Source organism: Leuresthes tenuis, unplaced genomic scaffold, assembly GCF_036924035.1.
Source record: "Leuresthes tenuis unplaced genomic scaffold, fLeuTen1.0.hap1 SCAF_13, whole genome shotgun sequence".
In the NCBI taxonomy this organism is placed as follows: domain Eukaryota; kingdom Metazoa; phylum Chordata; class Actinopteri; order Atheriniformes; family Atherinopsidae; genus Leuresthes; species Leuresthes tenuis.
Genome location: NW_027325367.1, coordinates 14462087 through 14476977, shown reverse-complemented (window position 1 = coordinate 14476977; position 14891 = coordinate 14462087). Strand labels below are relative to the sequence as shown.

General features: G+C 43.3%; 1 protein-coding gene across 1 annotated transcript; it reads left to right on the top strand.

Annotated features, from left to right (window-relative positions):
* The first annotated feature begins 363 nt into the window (after nt 1–363).
* Nucleotides 364–13903, top strand: wdr26b (WD repeat domain 26b). Its single transcript, XM_072362020.1, has 14 exons — nt 364–979; nt 3100–3199; nt 4308–4364; nt 5548–5684; nt 6624–6721; nt 6833–6989; nt 7290–7428; nt 7924–8064; nt 8505–8624; nt 9015–9160; nt 9388–9466; nt 9581–9710; nt 10596–10790; nt 10916–13903. The coding sequence occupies exons 1-14, from the start codon at nt 675–677 to the stop codon at nt 10939–10941; spliced, it is 1830 nt and encodes a 609-aa protein (XP_072218121.1). The 5' UTR covers nt 364–674; the 3' UTR covers nt 10942–13903.
* Nucleotides 13904–14891: the final 988 nt, after the last annotated feature.

The window sequence follows — 14891 nt, the reverse complement described above, 5'->3', positions numbered from 1 at the left end:
TCAATTTTACACAACTTTTAGTTGGCAAAGTGTTGTTATTTATCAATTTACTGTCTAAAATCTGTCTGTGTAAATCCTGCGGGAAGACGATTCATCGTGCTAATTTTAAATTGTATATAGTGTATGTTACAATTCATGAATTTGAGGCTATTATATTTTATTTTGTTGCGAGGTGTTACAGTTGTTCGTTAGTAATTATGCAAACTAAATTCCCATGCGCCACCCATGGATTATAATTCTACCCGGAAGCTTGGTAGTGTAGGAATTTCCGGTTACGTCAGGGCGTCAGGACTCCATTAGAGTTGCAGCTGTTTTGAGAGAAACATCAACAAAACGGGCTAACTGACAGTACGCTCTGAGCCCGACAACGAGGCCTCAAATCTGGAAGCTTAACCTTCATTTCCCACCCGGAGCTCCGCCGGCTTCTAACCACGGCCGCTCTCGGTGAGGAAACTCTGGCCTCCGCTTCCTCCTCCTCCGACTCGGACACCGGCGGAGCGTCGCCGCCCCCGCGGAAGAAGCACCGAGCCTCGGCGGCGGAGGGAGCAGGAGAGCCCGGGGCTTCAGCAGTTGTAACAGGCCTCTCTGGAGTTGTCCTAGGACTTGCAACACACTCTCAAACTACATCGGCCATCCACTTTAACCGAAGTGTTGTCAACAATCTCAGCAGCAGTATGCAGTCAAACGGGGCAGGACAGGGACAAGAATCTTCAGATCTTTCCTGCCTAAACAGCGCACAAAACGGGGAGTCATCCTCGGCTGGTGGAACCCATTCCAACGGGCTACTATCCAGCACAGACAACGGTAACGGTGTCGGTACCAGTAATGGGTCCTCAGTTGGACCCTGTTCGGGGACTTCGGCTGCCTCTACGGCTTCAAGCTCGGAGGTTGGCTCGCTGAAAAAGAAGAAACGACTATCGCAAGCGGAGGAAGATGTTATACGATTAATAGGGCAACATCTCCACGGACTGGGTCTGAAGTAAGTTATACAATGTGTCAGTTGAGAAAAAACTTACATAAACATTTTATATTGGCGTTGAACAAATTAATTGTCATCTATATCACTGGTGTTTCGTGTGAAACTGCTAAATTGCAGCGAGTAAAGGCGCTGTTAGAGCGCCTGACAGACACAAACATGGGGGGATGGGGTTGTAAGTTAGCCTGTCAGCTAGGCAGTTGGTAAAAAGAAGGGGTCCATCTTGCACAATAACAGTTAGCTTTATAGCTAACAGCACTAGCCTGCGCTGTAGTGTTGTGTCCTGCCATTAAACCCTTATGCAAACAGAAAATACAGTCCAACGTTTAGTGTCTAAGAAATTCACTCCGAAATGAAGCACTTGTTATGACATCGACGCTTTAATGCGCTAACAAAAGAGATGGATTTCGAACAGGATAAAAGGCATTACATCATCTAACGTTACTAACGTGTATTCACGCAAAATGAGATTCATTAGCTTGTTATGATTTGCAATGATATTTAGTCAATACCATGAGAACGAAGAGCCTTGCTGGGGCTTCATAACGAAGTACCTAAGCAGGATTATCGAGTTTGTGGTGTACGTTTTTTTGCGTTTCAAGGGCTGTTGCGCAAAAAGAACATTGCGGAGAAAATGTAAGGTTTAATGTATGGGGTTGCCAACGTCCGTTTATCGGTTAGGTGACTGTTGGCATTCTTCGTTTTGTTTTTAGTTAGCCTGCAGAATAAACATGTCCCTCCTACCCCCCCTAAAGCTGTTTCCGAGAAACCTTGATAAGTCTGGATTGCTTAAAAACACTGCAATAACGGGAGGGGGGAGGGGGGGGTTGCTTATAAAAACTGTCCCGATTATGTTATTATACGGAGTGTCATTTTAAGCAGCTGTGCAATTAATCAGATTATGATGTCTTGCTGTCTAGTGAAAAGTATCACCCCTCTCTTAGATTATTGTGTTCGTTTTTGTGTCACCGTGTCAGAGCAATGTGTCAATGGCCAGTCTCAGCCCGCATCCAGACGACCATGTATTTATTTAAAGACAGTGCTGAGCACCACGGGCGACATTTGTTCCTGAAATGAGCAGAATCGGCCGGTTTCATGGCGGCTGAGGAATGCGCTCTCTACCAGCTGTTTTAGGTGGAAACGCTGTGCTTGGATCTAATTATAGCACGGTGGGGACTTTCAAGATATGTATGTGTACTCATCTTCTTCAGCGTGGCCGTGGTAGTCGCTGTTGTATAGCTGTGCATCCGTTGATCCGTGGTGTCCAGCCATTACAAGGCATTATAAAAGAGAGCTAAACATCGTTGTTTACAGTGGTGGTGGGGGGGTAGGGGGTGTCTTAGGGGGATACATGACATTGCCTGGTATGAAATAGAGCCCCCGTATCTCAGCTGGAGAAATGCAAGAGAAATCGGCGTAGCATTTAGGTGGATGAGAGGCTCAACACAAGAGCTGCTGCGCCACTTCATTGATACCTGAGAATGATGTCATCATGCTGAAGGTGTCAGCCATCTACTCCCCCCACCCCCCCCAAAATAATTTTCATTATCTCACACACATCACAGCGGGCACATTTATGTTAAGCAGAGGAGTTGGTGTTTGGACAGATGGTTACGGTTGGTGGTTGACAGGCTGTGGGGGTGATGTCAACTGCAGCGAAACCTTGCGACTTGTTAATGAACCTCCCGCTGTCTCCAGATAATTCTCTGGTTTTTGACACACCTGTCCTGGGTCGGTGCCCTCCAGATACAGTCGGCCACGAAAGTGCCGCTTCCCCGCTGTCGGCCATTAACATTGATATTATCCTCAAAATGACTTTTACAGATCACCCGGTCAATTCTTTTGTAACCCAAAAAGTGCAACCCTGTTACGAGGAGAAGTGTCTGAAATGGTTTGTAAGATGTGCCTGGAAATGTCACGTCATAAAATCGCACAGTGACTTTTCAACATCCTGCTGACTGAGCTCACAGTTCTGATTACCGGCTAAATGCTGACAGCCGAAATGCCACCTTTTTATGCTTAACTTCAAAGTCATTCTCTCTTTTCTTTCTTGTGTCTTGTGTGTCTGTACATCAGCATAACTTTGTCTGCCCCTCTTCCACCCCCTGTCTGTGTGTCTGCAGTCAGACGGTGGACCTGCTGATGCAGGAATCGGGCTGCAGACTGGAACACCCCTCAGCTACCAAGTTCCGCAACCATGTCATGGAGGGGGAGTGGGACAAGGTTGGTTTGGCATTCAAGAGCATAAGCAAAGCACACAAAGTAGTCTGCATTTGGATTACGGTTACATAAGTTCATGCTTTTGTGCTGTACATGCTGTAAAAGACCCATAAGTATTCATGACTAGTAGCAGTGGGTTGCTGTTTGTTTTTGTTTTTTTCTCCTGCTGTTAAAGTTGGAGTTCATTATTTCAGCGCACATAGCTCCACAGAAAGTATTCCATGCTCATTCACAGACTTTACGTGTTCCTATTCATCAGAACTGTGTGTTTATGATTATTGAGAGCGTAGGCGGGGGCTTTGATGGGATGGAAATAATTTTCAAGGAGTTATCTATGCTGAAAGTAAGGCTTCTCATTTTTAATGTACCTGATGAGATGTTAAGTAAATATTTAATCTTGGCCATTATTTTTGCAATGAAATGCCAAGGCCGGCAGCTCATTATGGGGCTATTATCATGATAAATGTCAGAAATGATTTTATTATGTTTTTCATTTAAGCAGCCATGGTATTACACGTTATTATAGCAGCATTTTGTTAAGGCCACAGTAGATTCAATAATATAGCATTTGAGACCTTGACTTTTCTGGTGTTTTTAAATCACCAGCTCTTTGTTGTGTTACCCCTGTTCTAAGTTCAAATGGCTCTCAGTCCAACATTTTCGAGCTGAAGCTCATAAAGCTGCAGAACTTATTAAGATGAATCATCTGGAATGGTGAACCTAAGTCAGAACTGAAGGATGGAAAATGAGCTGCGGCCTTGTGCCAAATGGTGGTAAATTTCTGGATGTGGGTAGAAGGTCCGGTCTCTCTGCAAATTGGGAGTAAACCAGCCACTTGTTCAGCTGTCGTTTTGGTTCTGAACAGTTTTTTTCACCTGCGAAATAGCAAAAGGAGGCTGTGATTTTTGAGTTAAAGCTTCCTTTTGATCAGAGAATACAACGATAAGCTGCATTGCAAAAGCCTCATTTACACTGGGCATAAGATCTCTGTAACTGTTCATATTAGTGTTTTGGGTTTTTTTCTCCTCTGCATGCATGGAAACTGCTGCGCTAATGATTTCTCTCTCTCTCTGTCTCTCCCCTCCATCACACTCCCTTTGTTTTGATCCAGGCTGAGAATGATCTCAATGAGCTGAGAGCACTGATGCATTCTCCTAACGCCATTGTGGTAAGCTCCCTTCGCCCAAACCCGAACTGGGCTCAAACAGTCAGTTAGCAGACACATCTGGATGTTCCAGAACGCTACCGTTGTGAAGCAAGGGCCCTGTTGTTTGACACTGAAAGCTGAAAAACATTCTGGATGAAACCTCAGAAAGTGCAGCGTCAGAAATTGACATTGAATCAGATTTAGAGAATAGATATGCAATTCTTTTTCTAAAGCATGGTGTTGTTGTACAGAATATTTAGTTTGTTTTAGTTCTTTAATTCTTTATTTCTATTCTTATGTAAATATATGTATATTTGTTCATGGTTACAAACGATTATTGGACTCATTGTGTGACGGTAAATTCTTTACAATGCTAGATTAGAAATGGAACTGAGCTCGGTTTAATTGGCCTTAGCTATTACACTAATTAGCAGAAAGGATGAGCTCCACAAACGCTCCCTGATATTTGAGTCAAGTGCCTGCCGCTCTGTTGTCGTTATCACAGGTCGATTAATGTAAAAATGCATGTACCTGAATATTTGAACCTGTCACTGCAACTGTGGTATTCATTTCGCACCTGGAGTGGAAGTTGTTTTTATCGCCTTTGCGATAGCTTATCCGCAGTTCTGGTTGGTCGTAGATATAGTCGTAATCACAGTTTACTCGGATCATATAAAGTTTAGGAATTTAGAGATGTCTCTGCAGGCGTAGGTGGGCGAGTGTTCTCTCGAATCTTTGTGTGGTAGTTCTAGCTGCGTTTGCATCAATCGTCAGGGCTGTGCTGCATGCCTCAGATAAGACAAAGACGCTTCGTGCTACAAATGTCACTGCTGACGGCCAGCGATTAGCGAACGCTTGCATTTAGCCACCAGCTTCAAAGAAGACTGGTGATGTTGACATTACTATGTGCCTTTTGCAAATCTGTAAATATCTTTGAGGACAAACAGCTTTACAAGATGACTGCACCTTATTTTTTTGGGATTGAAGTGGATTGTTTAGTTACTTCATTTTTATGGTGATCAAATCTAAACACAGCAGTACGGATGAAAGCATTATGTGGTCCAGTACCGCTGTGCAGGTTATCAGTAATAGATATCTTATGTATGTTCAGACTCATTCAGGAATCTGTTCTTTCATCCTCTGATGCTCTTTCCATTTTGATAAGATATTCTCTCTCTGCCTGTGTCTTGCTTCTTCCACTCAGCGTATGAAGTTCCTGCTGTTGCAGCAGAAGTACCTGGAGTATCTGGAGGATGGCAAAGTCCTGGAGGCTTTGCAGGTGCTCCGGGGAGAGCTGACGCCACTCAAATACAACACAGATCGCATCCACATACTCAGCGGGTACTTTTTGATATTCCAACTGTTTCATGGCTCTCATCAGATCAGTCCCGCCCACCCACACAGATGCACGCCTTCAAACTACTTATGTGGATCTGACATAGCTCCGTGATCACAAATGACACAAATGTCACCACCTGCGCTGTTCCAGCTGTAAAAAGTTGACGTGAAACTGAAATCAAGTCCAGGTATTATTCAGTAAATGCATTGTATGCTGTTTACCAACGACAGACTGAGGCTGGTTATTTAGGCTTGGACATAACAATGTTCTGATTAGTTTTAAATGGTCAAATCTACAGTGAAAGTGAAATTGCAGATGATATCAGTCAATCTCGCCTTTCACTTTTGGTGCGGATGACTTCGATCACGTATTTGTGCTGCCTGTTACTAGCTGTTTTTCCCTTTTCACAAGCTATATTATCACCTCCATCTTTTGATGTACAGCATCACCCTTGATACACAGCACTACAGGTCTATGATGTCCTTTCAGTGACAGGGTTTTCTTTTTTCTGCTCGGTTGTCTCTTGTTGATTTTTTTTTTAAAAAATAATATTTTCCCTAATTTTATTTCCTCAGCCATGAGTAAGCGTCGCTCCTCCTTCTGACTTCCTGTCCAGCTCAGTTTACTATGTGTACTTAAAGGGGTTTGTGTCAAAAATAGACCAGGCTCATATTTTTCGTGGAACACATTGAAGAGCTTCTGGAGGGACATTTTTTGAGACTGGCTGTGCCGTTTTTTTGGCAGATTCGTCTCAAGCAGCCGTAGAAGTACTGACACAGTTGTAACCCCTGGCTAAGGGTTTCCTAAATACATTTTCTATAGTTTAAGCAAATTAAAGTAGTGGGAATTGATCACTCAGTTGTGATAATCTTGCTATGTTTGCTACCATTCCCTCACAGTGCGTGTTTGGCTTAAACCAGTGTCCTTGTGTTTCCTTGCAGGTACCTAATGTGTAGCCATGCTGAGGATCTTAAAGCCAAGGCAGAGTGGGAGGGCAAGGGCACAGCCTCGCGCTCCCGGCTGCTGGATAAATTACAGAGTGAGTTAACCATTTCATGAAATGCCCCTGCAGAGCTAGCACACATTGCCTGACACGCGCATTTCATGCGCAGAGGTGAACTCGTGTACCGCTTTCTTTCCCGCGTTGCAGCCTACCTGCCGCCCTCTGTGATGCTGCCCCCCCGGCGACTGCACACCCTGCTGCGGCAAGCGGTGGAGCTGCAGAGGGACCGCTGCCTTTATCACAACACCAAGCTGGATAATAACCTGGACTCGGTCTCCCTTCTCCTGGATCATGTCTGCAGCAGGTTGGTGCTGCACAATACTGCACAGCTGCTGAGGCTCTCCACTAAATTGTCACACTGCAGCAACTCATTGAGGGAAATGTAAATCAAATATAAATTATTTGTCTTCTTCGAAGGTTCTAACTTTTTATCCTCTCTTCACGGCTCACCCTTTGCACTTTAACATGCTATCATGTCTCCACTCCTCTTTCTTGTTGTATGAGTGCTCTTTTTACTCAAATATAGACAATATACTGTAAAAAGATTTCTATAAATGACTTTAATGATAAATATTGGAAGCTTATGTCTGTTTTCTTGTCACAGGAAACAGTTTCCGTGTTACACCCAGCAGATTCTGACGGAGCATTGTAATGAAGTGTGGTTCTGCAAGTTCTCAAATGATGGCACCAAACTAGCCACTGGCTCTAAAGACACTACTGTCATAATTTGGCAAGTGGACCCGGTGAGTGTGGAAATCTACTGTTCCCTTATGTTGTTAGGCATCCAATAAAAGTAATAAAATAGAGTTAATGCACAAATTGTACTGCAGTTAAATAAAAAAAAAAACAATCTACGCTGTGATATGTCTTATGCATCCTCAACAATTAGGTTTGGATTGTTCTCTGTCACTTTAAGTAGGGATCACTTGTGCTGTCGGTTATGTAATTCACAGAAATGCATCTTATTCAGGTTCACATCGACACTGGCTCATACATTTCTTTCTTTAAAGCTTTTTTCCTTTTTCATGCAGTCCCTCTCAGACATGGAAACATAATTTGTCACACAGTCTCCACTTAATTATACCTTTACAGTTGTCTGGAATGTCCTTGAATTTTTTCTTTTAATGTTATGTAACCTCTTGCTGCACTTTGAACATTTTGTATGAATAGGACTCAGGGTGCCTTGTTTTGTTTTTTTTAGTGATGGTTTTCTTTATTGTTATCATACCTTTGTGTAGGAGAGCCACCAGCTGAAGCTGCTGCGAACCCTGGAGGGACACGCATACGGAGTCTCCTACCTGGCCTGGAGTCCTGACGACACCTACCTGATTGCATGTGGACCCGACGACTGCTCTGAGCTGTGGCTCTGGAATGTTCAGGTAACATTATTTTTGCGAAGAGGCTTCTAAATTCCCAGCTGTTGACTTACAGTTTCCTTTCAACTTTAAACGGCAGTGATTTCATAAGTTAATTAAATGTGTTGATTAAACTGACCAATACACTGAGGGCTCTCCATAACTGTGATGATTTGGTTCGAATGAAGCTGTAATGAGTATTCCGATACGTGAATGATAGAATGCCATCACCTCAACAACCTGAAGCCAAGCATGCTGGGTATCCTGAGTCTAATAAAGGTCTATGGATACTTTGTTGTGTGTACTCAATGACCTCTTCTCTTCACCCACCCCCTCCCCTCTCTTGTCCTATTACTCATCCCTCCCCCACCCTTACTTAATGTGTGTCTTCTTGCTCTCTCCCTTCCCCCATTTTCATATCCTCCTCTTCTTCTGCCGCCTCTGTCAATGTCTCTCCTTGCCAGACGGGGGAGCTGCGGACCAAAATGTCCCAGTCCCATGAAGATAGTCTGACCAGTGTGGCATGGAACCCTGATGGCAAACGCTTTGTCACTGGAGGACAAAGGGGGCAGTTTTATCAGTGTGTAAGTGGACCAGAAATGTATTTATTCATTTTTATCAATCGTTTTCCAGTTGTTGTTTTTTTTTAAGTGGTTTTCCTTCACTATGTTTTTTTCCCTCTTTTCTTCCTGGTGTGTTTTGAATGCTGAGAAGTTTGCAGGGTATGGGGGTAAAAAAAAAAAAAAGAGTGTTCCATTGACTTTGAACAGGCAGCGATGATAGAATTGACTCTTAACACTTTTTTTTGTGATGAGCAGGCTTGTGTAGATGAAAACAGATGTGTCGGTGGTACTTGTTAATGACCATTTCAGAGAGGATTTGGTTTCCTTATCGGTTGCAGTACTATGCTTCGTCTGTGTTCTCATTTTCCTGTCAAGAATAACGGATGAGGGCTCTGCTGTCTGTGTTGTCAGGACCTGGACGGTAACTTGTTAGACTCCTGGGAGGGCGTGAGGGTGCAGTGCCTGTGGTGCCTGGGCGACGGCAGGACAGTGCTGGCCTCGGACACTCACCAGCGTATTCGGGGGTACAACTTTGAGGACCTCACGGACAGAAATATGTATGTGTCTCCTCCTCGCCACTGCTCTGTTATACATGATGTGCGCCGTTTTTCTCATTAATGTGTATATGAGTTTGTTTGTACTCCAGTCGCTAGGCAGTTTCGTGTTGACATAAAGTTTACCGCAAAAAATTGCACAGCTGGGTGTAAACGTCGCACTGATACGGGATGTTGTTGTAATACAATAGTACCTGATGGGTTGCGTCTTCTTTACATGTTCTTTGCAGAGTTCAGGAGGACCACCCTATCATGTCTTTTACTGTTTCAAAGAACGGTAGATTAGCTTTGTTAAATGTAGCAACTCAGGTAAGCCCTTGATCTTCACCAATATCAGCAATATCTGTGTATTTGCTGAAGAAGCAAATACATTATTTGAGAAACGGTATTCCGGACAGTCTGCTCCTCTGTAACTGTTTGCAGGGAGTGCACCTGTGGGATCTTCAAGACCGGGTGCTGGTGAGGAAGTATCAAGGTGTGACCCAGGGCTTCTACACCATCCACTCCTGCTTTGGAGGACACAACGAAGATTTCATTGCCAGTGGCAGCGAAGGTGAAGTCAAATTTTTCTGATTTATTCGGTAACAGACAGTTGATAGTTTATAAATATTAGGTGGAAGGGTGAGGGGTTGCAGTTTACTGATGAGCAGTGTGATTTTCCTCGCTGCATACTGTGGAGGTTCACAGCTGATCACCACGGGGATGCTGATTGATTTTAACAAGCTTGACAGAAGCCTGTTTTCTTTGGCTTAAAATAAAATAAAAAAGACCTCTTTCAGTGGTTCAGCAACACGGCTAAAATGTGCAGCATCGTCTGAGAAATGAACCATTATATATACGTTTGATTTCGGTTGTGTCTGCATTTTAAACGGTTGAGATTGTTAGTTCCTACGTGCAGCTCACAGCCAGGCTGCTGCTCGGCTGGGCTGATGGAGGCAAACAAGAAAAGTAGGTTTTTTTGTGCTCGAGGGGAGGCTTTAATGCATTGCCTTTAGCCACATGTCTCTGTGTTTAAAGTTACTTGCCTTTTTTGAAAGTTGCCAAGTTGGAATCCATGTGAAAAAATTTTTTAAGCAGGGCTACTGCTCACCTTGTTGCTGACAAACGGAGAGGTGCAACTTAATGACAGAGCAGCTTTGGTTCTTACCACATGGGATTAAAGGCCAATTCATGGTTTCCTTGTTGGCTCCATTCCATTTGATTAAAACTCTGTATTTTATATTGACTTGTTCTCGCATGTGCATTAGTATTTTTTTTTAAAAGGTGACTGAACCACAGCATGACGCAAGAGAGTGTCAAAAGAAACTCTGCTGTGTCCTCGGTTGCAGGCAGAACTTACAAATGTCATTCGTTATCACCCTTTTGGTGTAATCTGCCTTTAACCACGTGGCTTTGTTTAGTATTTCCTCGCTCATTTTTGTTTAATCTATTCCCTCAGACCACAAAGTGTACATCTGGCATAGACGCGGGGAACTTCCTATTGCTGAGCTCACGGGCCATACGCGCACCGTTAACTGTGTGAGCTGGAACCCAGCGATCCCCGGCCTCATGGCGTCTGCCTCAGACGATGGCACAGTGCGTGTCTGGGGTCCTGCACCCTTTCTCGACTCACAAGAGGCAGATGGACTCAATGGTAATTGCTCATGTTACAACAGTATCTAGTTTTACGCTACTATACATTAGAAATACTAGAAATTTTCCTCAATTCATTGCCCTCAGCGACCAGAATTACACTGACTCATTTTTGTCCCTCCCCAGAAAACTGCAGTAACATGGACAGTTGATGGTCACTTATGGAGCAGATGACTTCTCTCTTTGACAACAATCCACGAACCCCACAGTAAAACAAAATGTAAATGTGCAAACAAAATTGAATACCATCAGAGAGCAAGTGAAGAATAAAAAAAAAACAAAACAAATGACAACGACATAAAAGAGAAAACACAAGAGAAAAAAAATTTGTCTCCTGACTGGCTTAGACAAATGTTGGACACGATGATGGACACCCTGGAAATTTAAGTCCTCATCCAAAAATCTGATCCCAAGACGGAGGCCTGGAAAACCAGTCAGAGCCCAGCGGGGTCCTCCACTGGTGAGCTGTAATGGCTGTTCTTCTCTTTCAACCAACCTTTCCTCCTCCATTTCGCTGCATGGCCACCAGCGATGTTGGGACCTCGCAGGTTTGCGCGGAAACCGGCTTCCACCTTGAGCCTGGAGCACATGAAGTCCCCTGTGATGTCTCCAGACAGACAGCGCAGAGCAGCCGTCTCATTGGACTACATCTGCCCGCCTTTTTTGTCTCTCACGTTACCGGTCCAATGTCTCCATGGACATGGGTGGGGTGTTGATGGGGGAGGATAGTGCATAGGGGGATATAGCAACTCTTCTGTGTGTATGTTTTCTTCTGCTCCTCTTTCTTGCTATATTCCTCATCAGATCATTGGACAAAGGCTGAAAATCCTCCGTGACATTGGCAGACCAGCTGACAAAGAACAGAAAAAAAGGCTATGCTAAATGTTTGAATTCTTTTTTTTTTTTTTTTTTTTTATGATAGTCATAGCGTTTATTGTCATTTAAGAAGTGAATCTTAGCTCAAGTAGTGCCCATGGAAAGCTTTAGCGTGAAGATTCCACTTTCTGTTTTTCAACATTAGGAAGGAAAAAAAAAAAAAAAACTTTTTATTCCTTAATTTAACTTCTAACAAGGACAGTCGCTGTAATATTTCCAACTGACAGCCTCTCCCCACGCTCAGCAACCTCCATCGAGCTAGCCGCCGCACAACGCCATCACATCTGCCCCATAGGGGAGGACAGAGGACTCACAGGTCGCATATCAACTGTGAGGGGAGAGGAGGGGGGGGTCACTTACTGTCAGTGAGTTGTGGTTTCCACCATCAAGACATAGACATGACCTTTCTCACAAGAGACGCTTTCAGATGCGGGGGGAAAAAAAAAAAAAAAAGTTGAAGTGCAACCTCAACTGCACACCGAAGACTGCTGCCCCCCCCCTCTGTGTGAGCGCGGTTGTGAGTGACTGAGCGCGATTATGCATGCACACAATAGTGAGAGAGTTGACATTATTGGGTGCAGATTTAATTGGCGTGTGTTTTTGTAACGTGTGTGTTCAATTTGCACCAGCAGAAGATTCCCACCCTCCCCTTATTCTCATATTCCCATAATAAAATTGTAAAGAGGATTTTAAACCAATTCTGAGTTATCCAAAGCCCCGTAGGGACCTCTGTCTGTGGAACAAAGAAATACTTGAGAGCCATTTTGTAAAAGATGACATTTTTTTTAATCTGGAGGGGGCTTTAATTTTTACCTTAGAATGTTTTGGGTCCTTTACCATACGGCATTCAGACGGCACTGAGTTGTTGACATCAGATTTCTTGGGGAAAACGGAAGGAAATGTAGGAAAAAGGCTATTTGGGTGAGGCATGTTTAAAAAAAGGAAAAAAAATAGAAGATAAGCTGTATAGTGTTGTGTTACTAGAACGGGGTCATTTCATAAGAGAAGTTAATGATTGTAATTATTGGACAGGTTGTTGTTATGGCCCTACAGAGAAGAGGCACCGATAACCAGAACCACGCTCTGAGCGCACAGTTAGGGAGTGTGTGTTGAAATCTTAAAAAAAAACCCACACAAACTGCCTTCCTTTTCATACACTTGCACACAAACCCTCAGTATGTATGACACCCTCACTGCACTTTGAGTGGTCTTTCTGCTCTCTTGCACATACAGCAGTGGCACGAATCCACGAAGTCCATAACCATATGGTCGCCACATTTGCCGCCATTGTTATGGCTGACAAGGTCGCATTGGCAAAGACTTAAAAACCTAACCGGAGAATGCTAAAGGAATCGAGCCTCTATGCACCCACAGGAAGTGACTGACCTTAGACAATACGAAACTCAGCCGCGCAATTTTAAGGCATAGCAGCCTCGTCTTCAGAGTACCACTCTTGGAGCTTAGAGAGGATTCAGCGTTAACAACCCCCCCCCCCCCCTCCCCTTTTGCTCTCCAGCCAAGTTATTCAGTGGTCTTTGCACCATTCAAAGCTTTCTTCCTCCCTTTTTCAGGGTATGTAATGACAATTTGCTACAGACTGATACACAGTAAAATGTTTAAAAACTGGTTTTCTGTCTGTTTTTATTGAGCTTTTTTGTTACTTAAATTTTTGTTCACATTATATCATTTTTTTGGTTGATCTCTATCCCTGTATGATCATATTAAAATATAACCAGACTTTTGGAGTCCTCCTTTTTTGTAAGCATTTAATAACCCCTCTTATTTTTTTCTTTTAGATATCTATATATATATATTCTCTTTTGTTTGTATTCAGTTGTATTTTATTCTACCACCATTATCACAATGAATATGCACAGTAACACCCATGCCAGTAGGAGTGGGAAGAGTCTTAGAAAGTGTGTTACCTACAATCAAATCAGGTTCTAACTGTCCACCCCTCGCCTTTAAAGAGTTTCCTTCATGTCTGTGTAATTAACCGATATCTCCTGCTTGGTGTGCCGTTGTAGGCTGGCAGTTTGCTACTCCTCTGGCCCGTATCAAAGCCAAATCACCTGAGGCACACAGTGGTGTTTTCTGTAGGTTGTGTATGTCATGGTCCTATATTCACACTTTGGAAACCTTTCTCAACTCCTGAACCACGGAATGGACTCCTCTTTCATGCCATTCGCCATTTCAGAAGAGCCGAGGCAAATCGTGCAGACTGAAAAACCCAGAAAAGCGTTTCAGTAAAAACCCATCACTCCACTGCTGGTGGCAAATGCTATGTCTGTATGCAACCTGGTGTCTTCTCTATTCTTCTGTCTTGAGTTTACCAAGGGAGTTGTTTCTGATTTAACTATGTCTTATTTCTCTGAGGTGGTAGGGACTGGGTGGGGAATACAAAGGGCTTACTGTAGCATCTCTAAGTTCCTTGGGCTCGGGCGGGCAGGGATGATGTGTGGGTTTGCGTTCAATGTCTTATTTACAAAAGTGATTGTACTGTTTTGTATTGTTGTGTAGGAAAAGTGTTATGTATGCATATTTTCAATAAAGCATTCAGGGTTTTGAAAAAAACAAAACACAAATGGCCCATGGGAGTTTGATGGGGCAGGAGCCCAAGGTTTGGACACCCGTCAGGTACCCAGAAAACCAACCTCGTCCAAAACCCTAAACACACATGGGTCCAGTTGGATGTCAATCACAAGGTCTCCAGTGGGAGTTGAGCAAAACACTTATTTGTGTTCAGTCATTTATGGGAGGGGGCTTGTTTTGATGCCAGCTGCCAATAGAGTCCAGTTATCTAAATAAGGCATATTGTTGGCCATTTTGATACAAGGGTTACCATTTTGGGGAGAAAAGTGACAAATGTGAGTGTTTTTGTGCAGTCGTTTACTCTTCAATATCAAAAAAGGCAGGAAGCTGGCAGATCGTATGCTTTGCTTAATACTACTGAAATGGTTGTTTACAAGCCGTATAACAGGGGCTTCTTCTTTTTTTTAATGACAGATTAAATAAAATAAAATAAAATAAAAAGACTAAAAGGGGCCATGTCATGAGACAGCTTGTGAGACAGAAGAAAGTCTTGTGGTTATGGTTAGTCGCTTTATGTTAGTTATCATGGTATATGTTTTTAGTCATGAACTTAGTTTCTGATGAGATATTGCAATCAGCACCTTTAGTCTTAAAAAACATCTATAGCATCAGACCAATTGCGCCACCTTGTGGA

Bases quoted from the DNA above. Each gene is read 5' to 3' on its own strand.
- wdr26b (XM_072362020.1), top strand. From the start codon at position 675: ATGCAGTCAAACGGGGCAGGACAGGGACAAGAATCTTCAGATCTTTCC. The intron at 9,161-9,387 runs GTATGTGTCTCC...TGTTCTTTGCAG, and splicing joins GACCTCACGGACAGAAATAT to AGTTCAGGAGGACCACCCTA. The intron at 9,711-10,595 runs GTGAAGTCAAAT...CTATTCCCTCAG, and splicing joins CATTGCCAGTGGCAGCGAAG to ACCACAAAGTGTACATCTGG.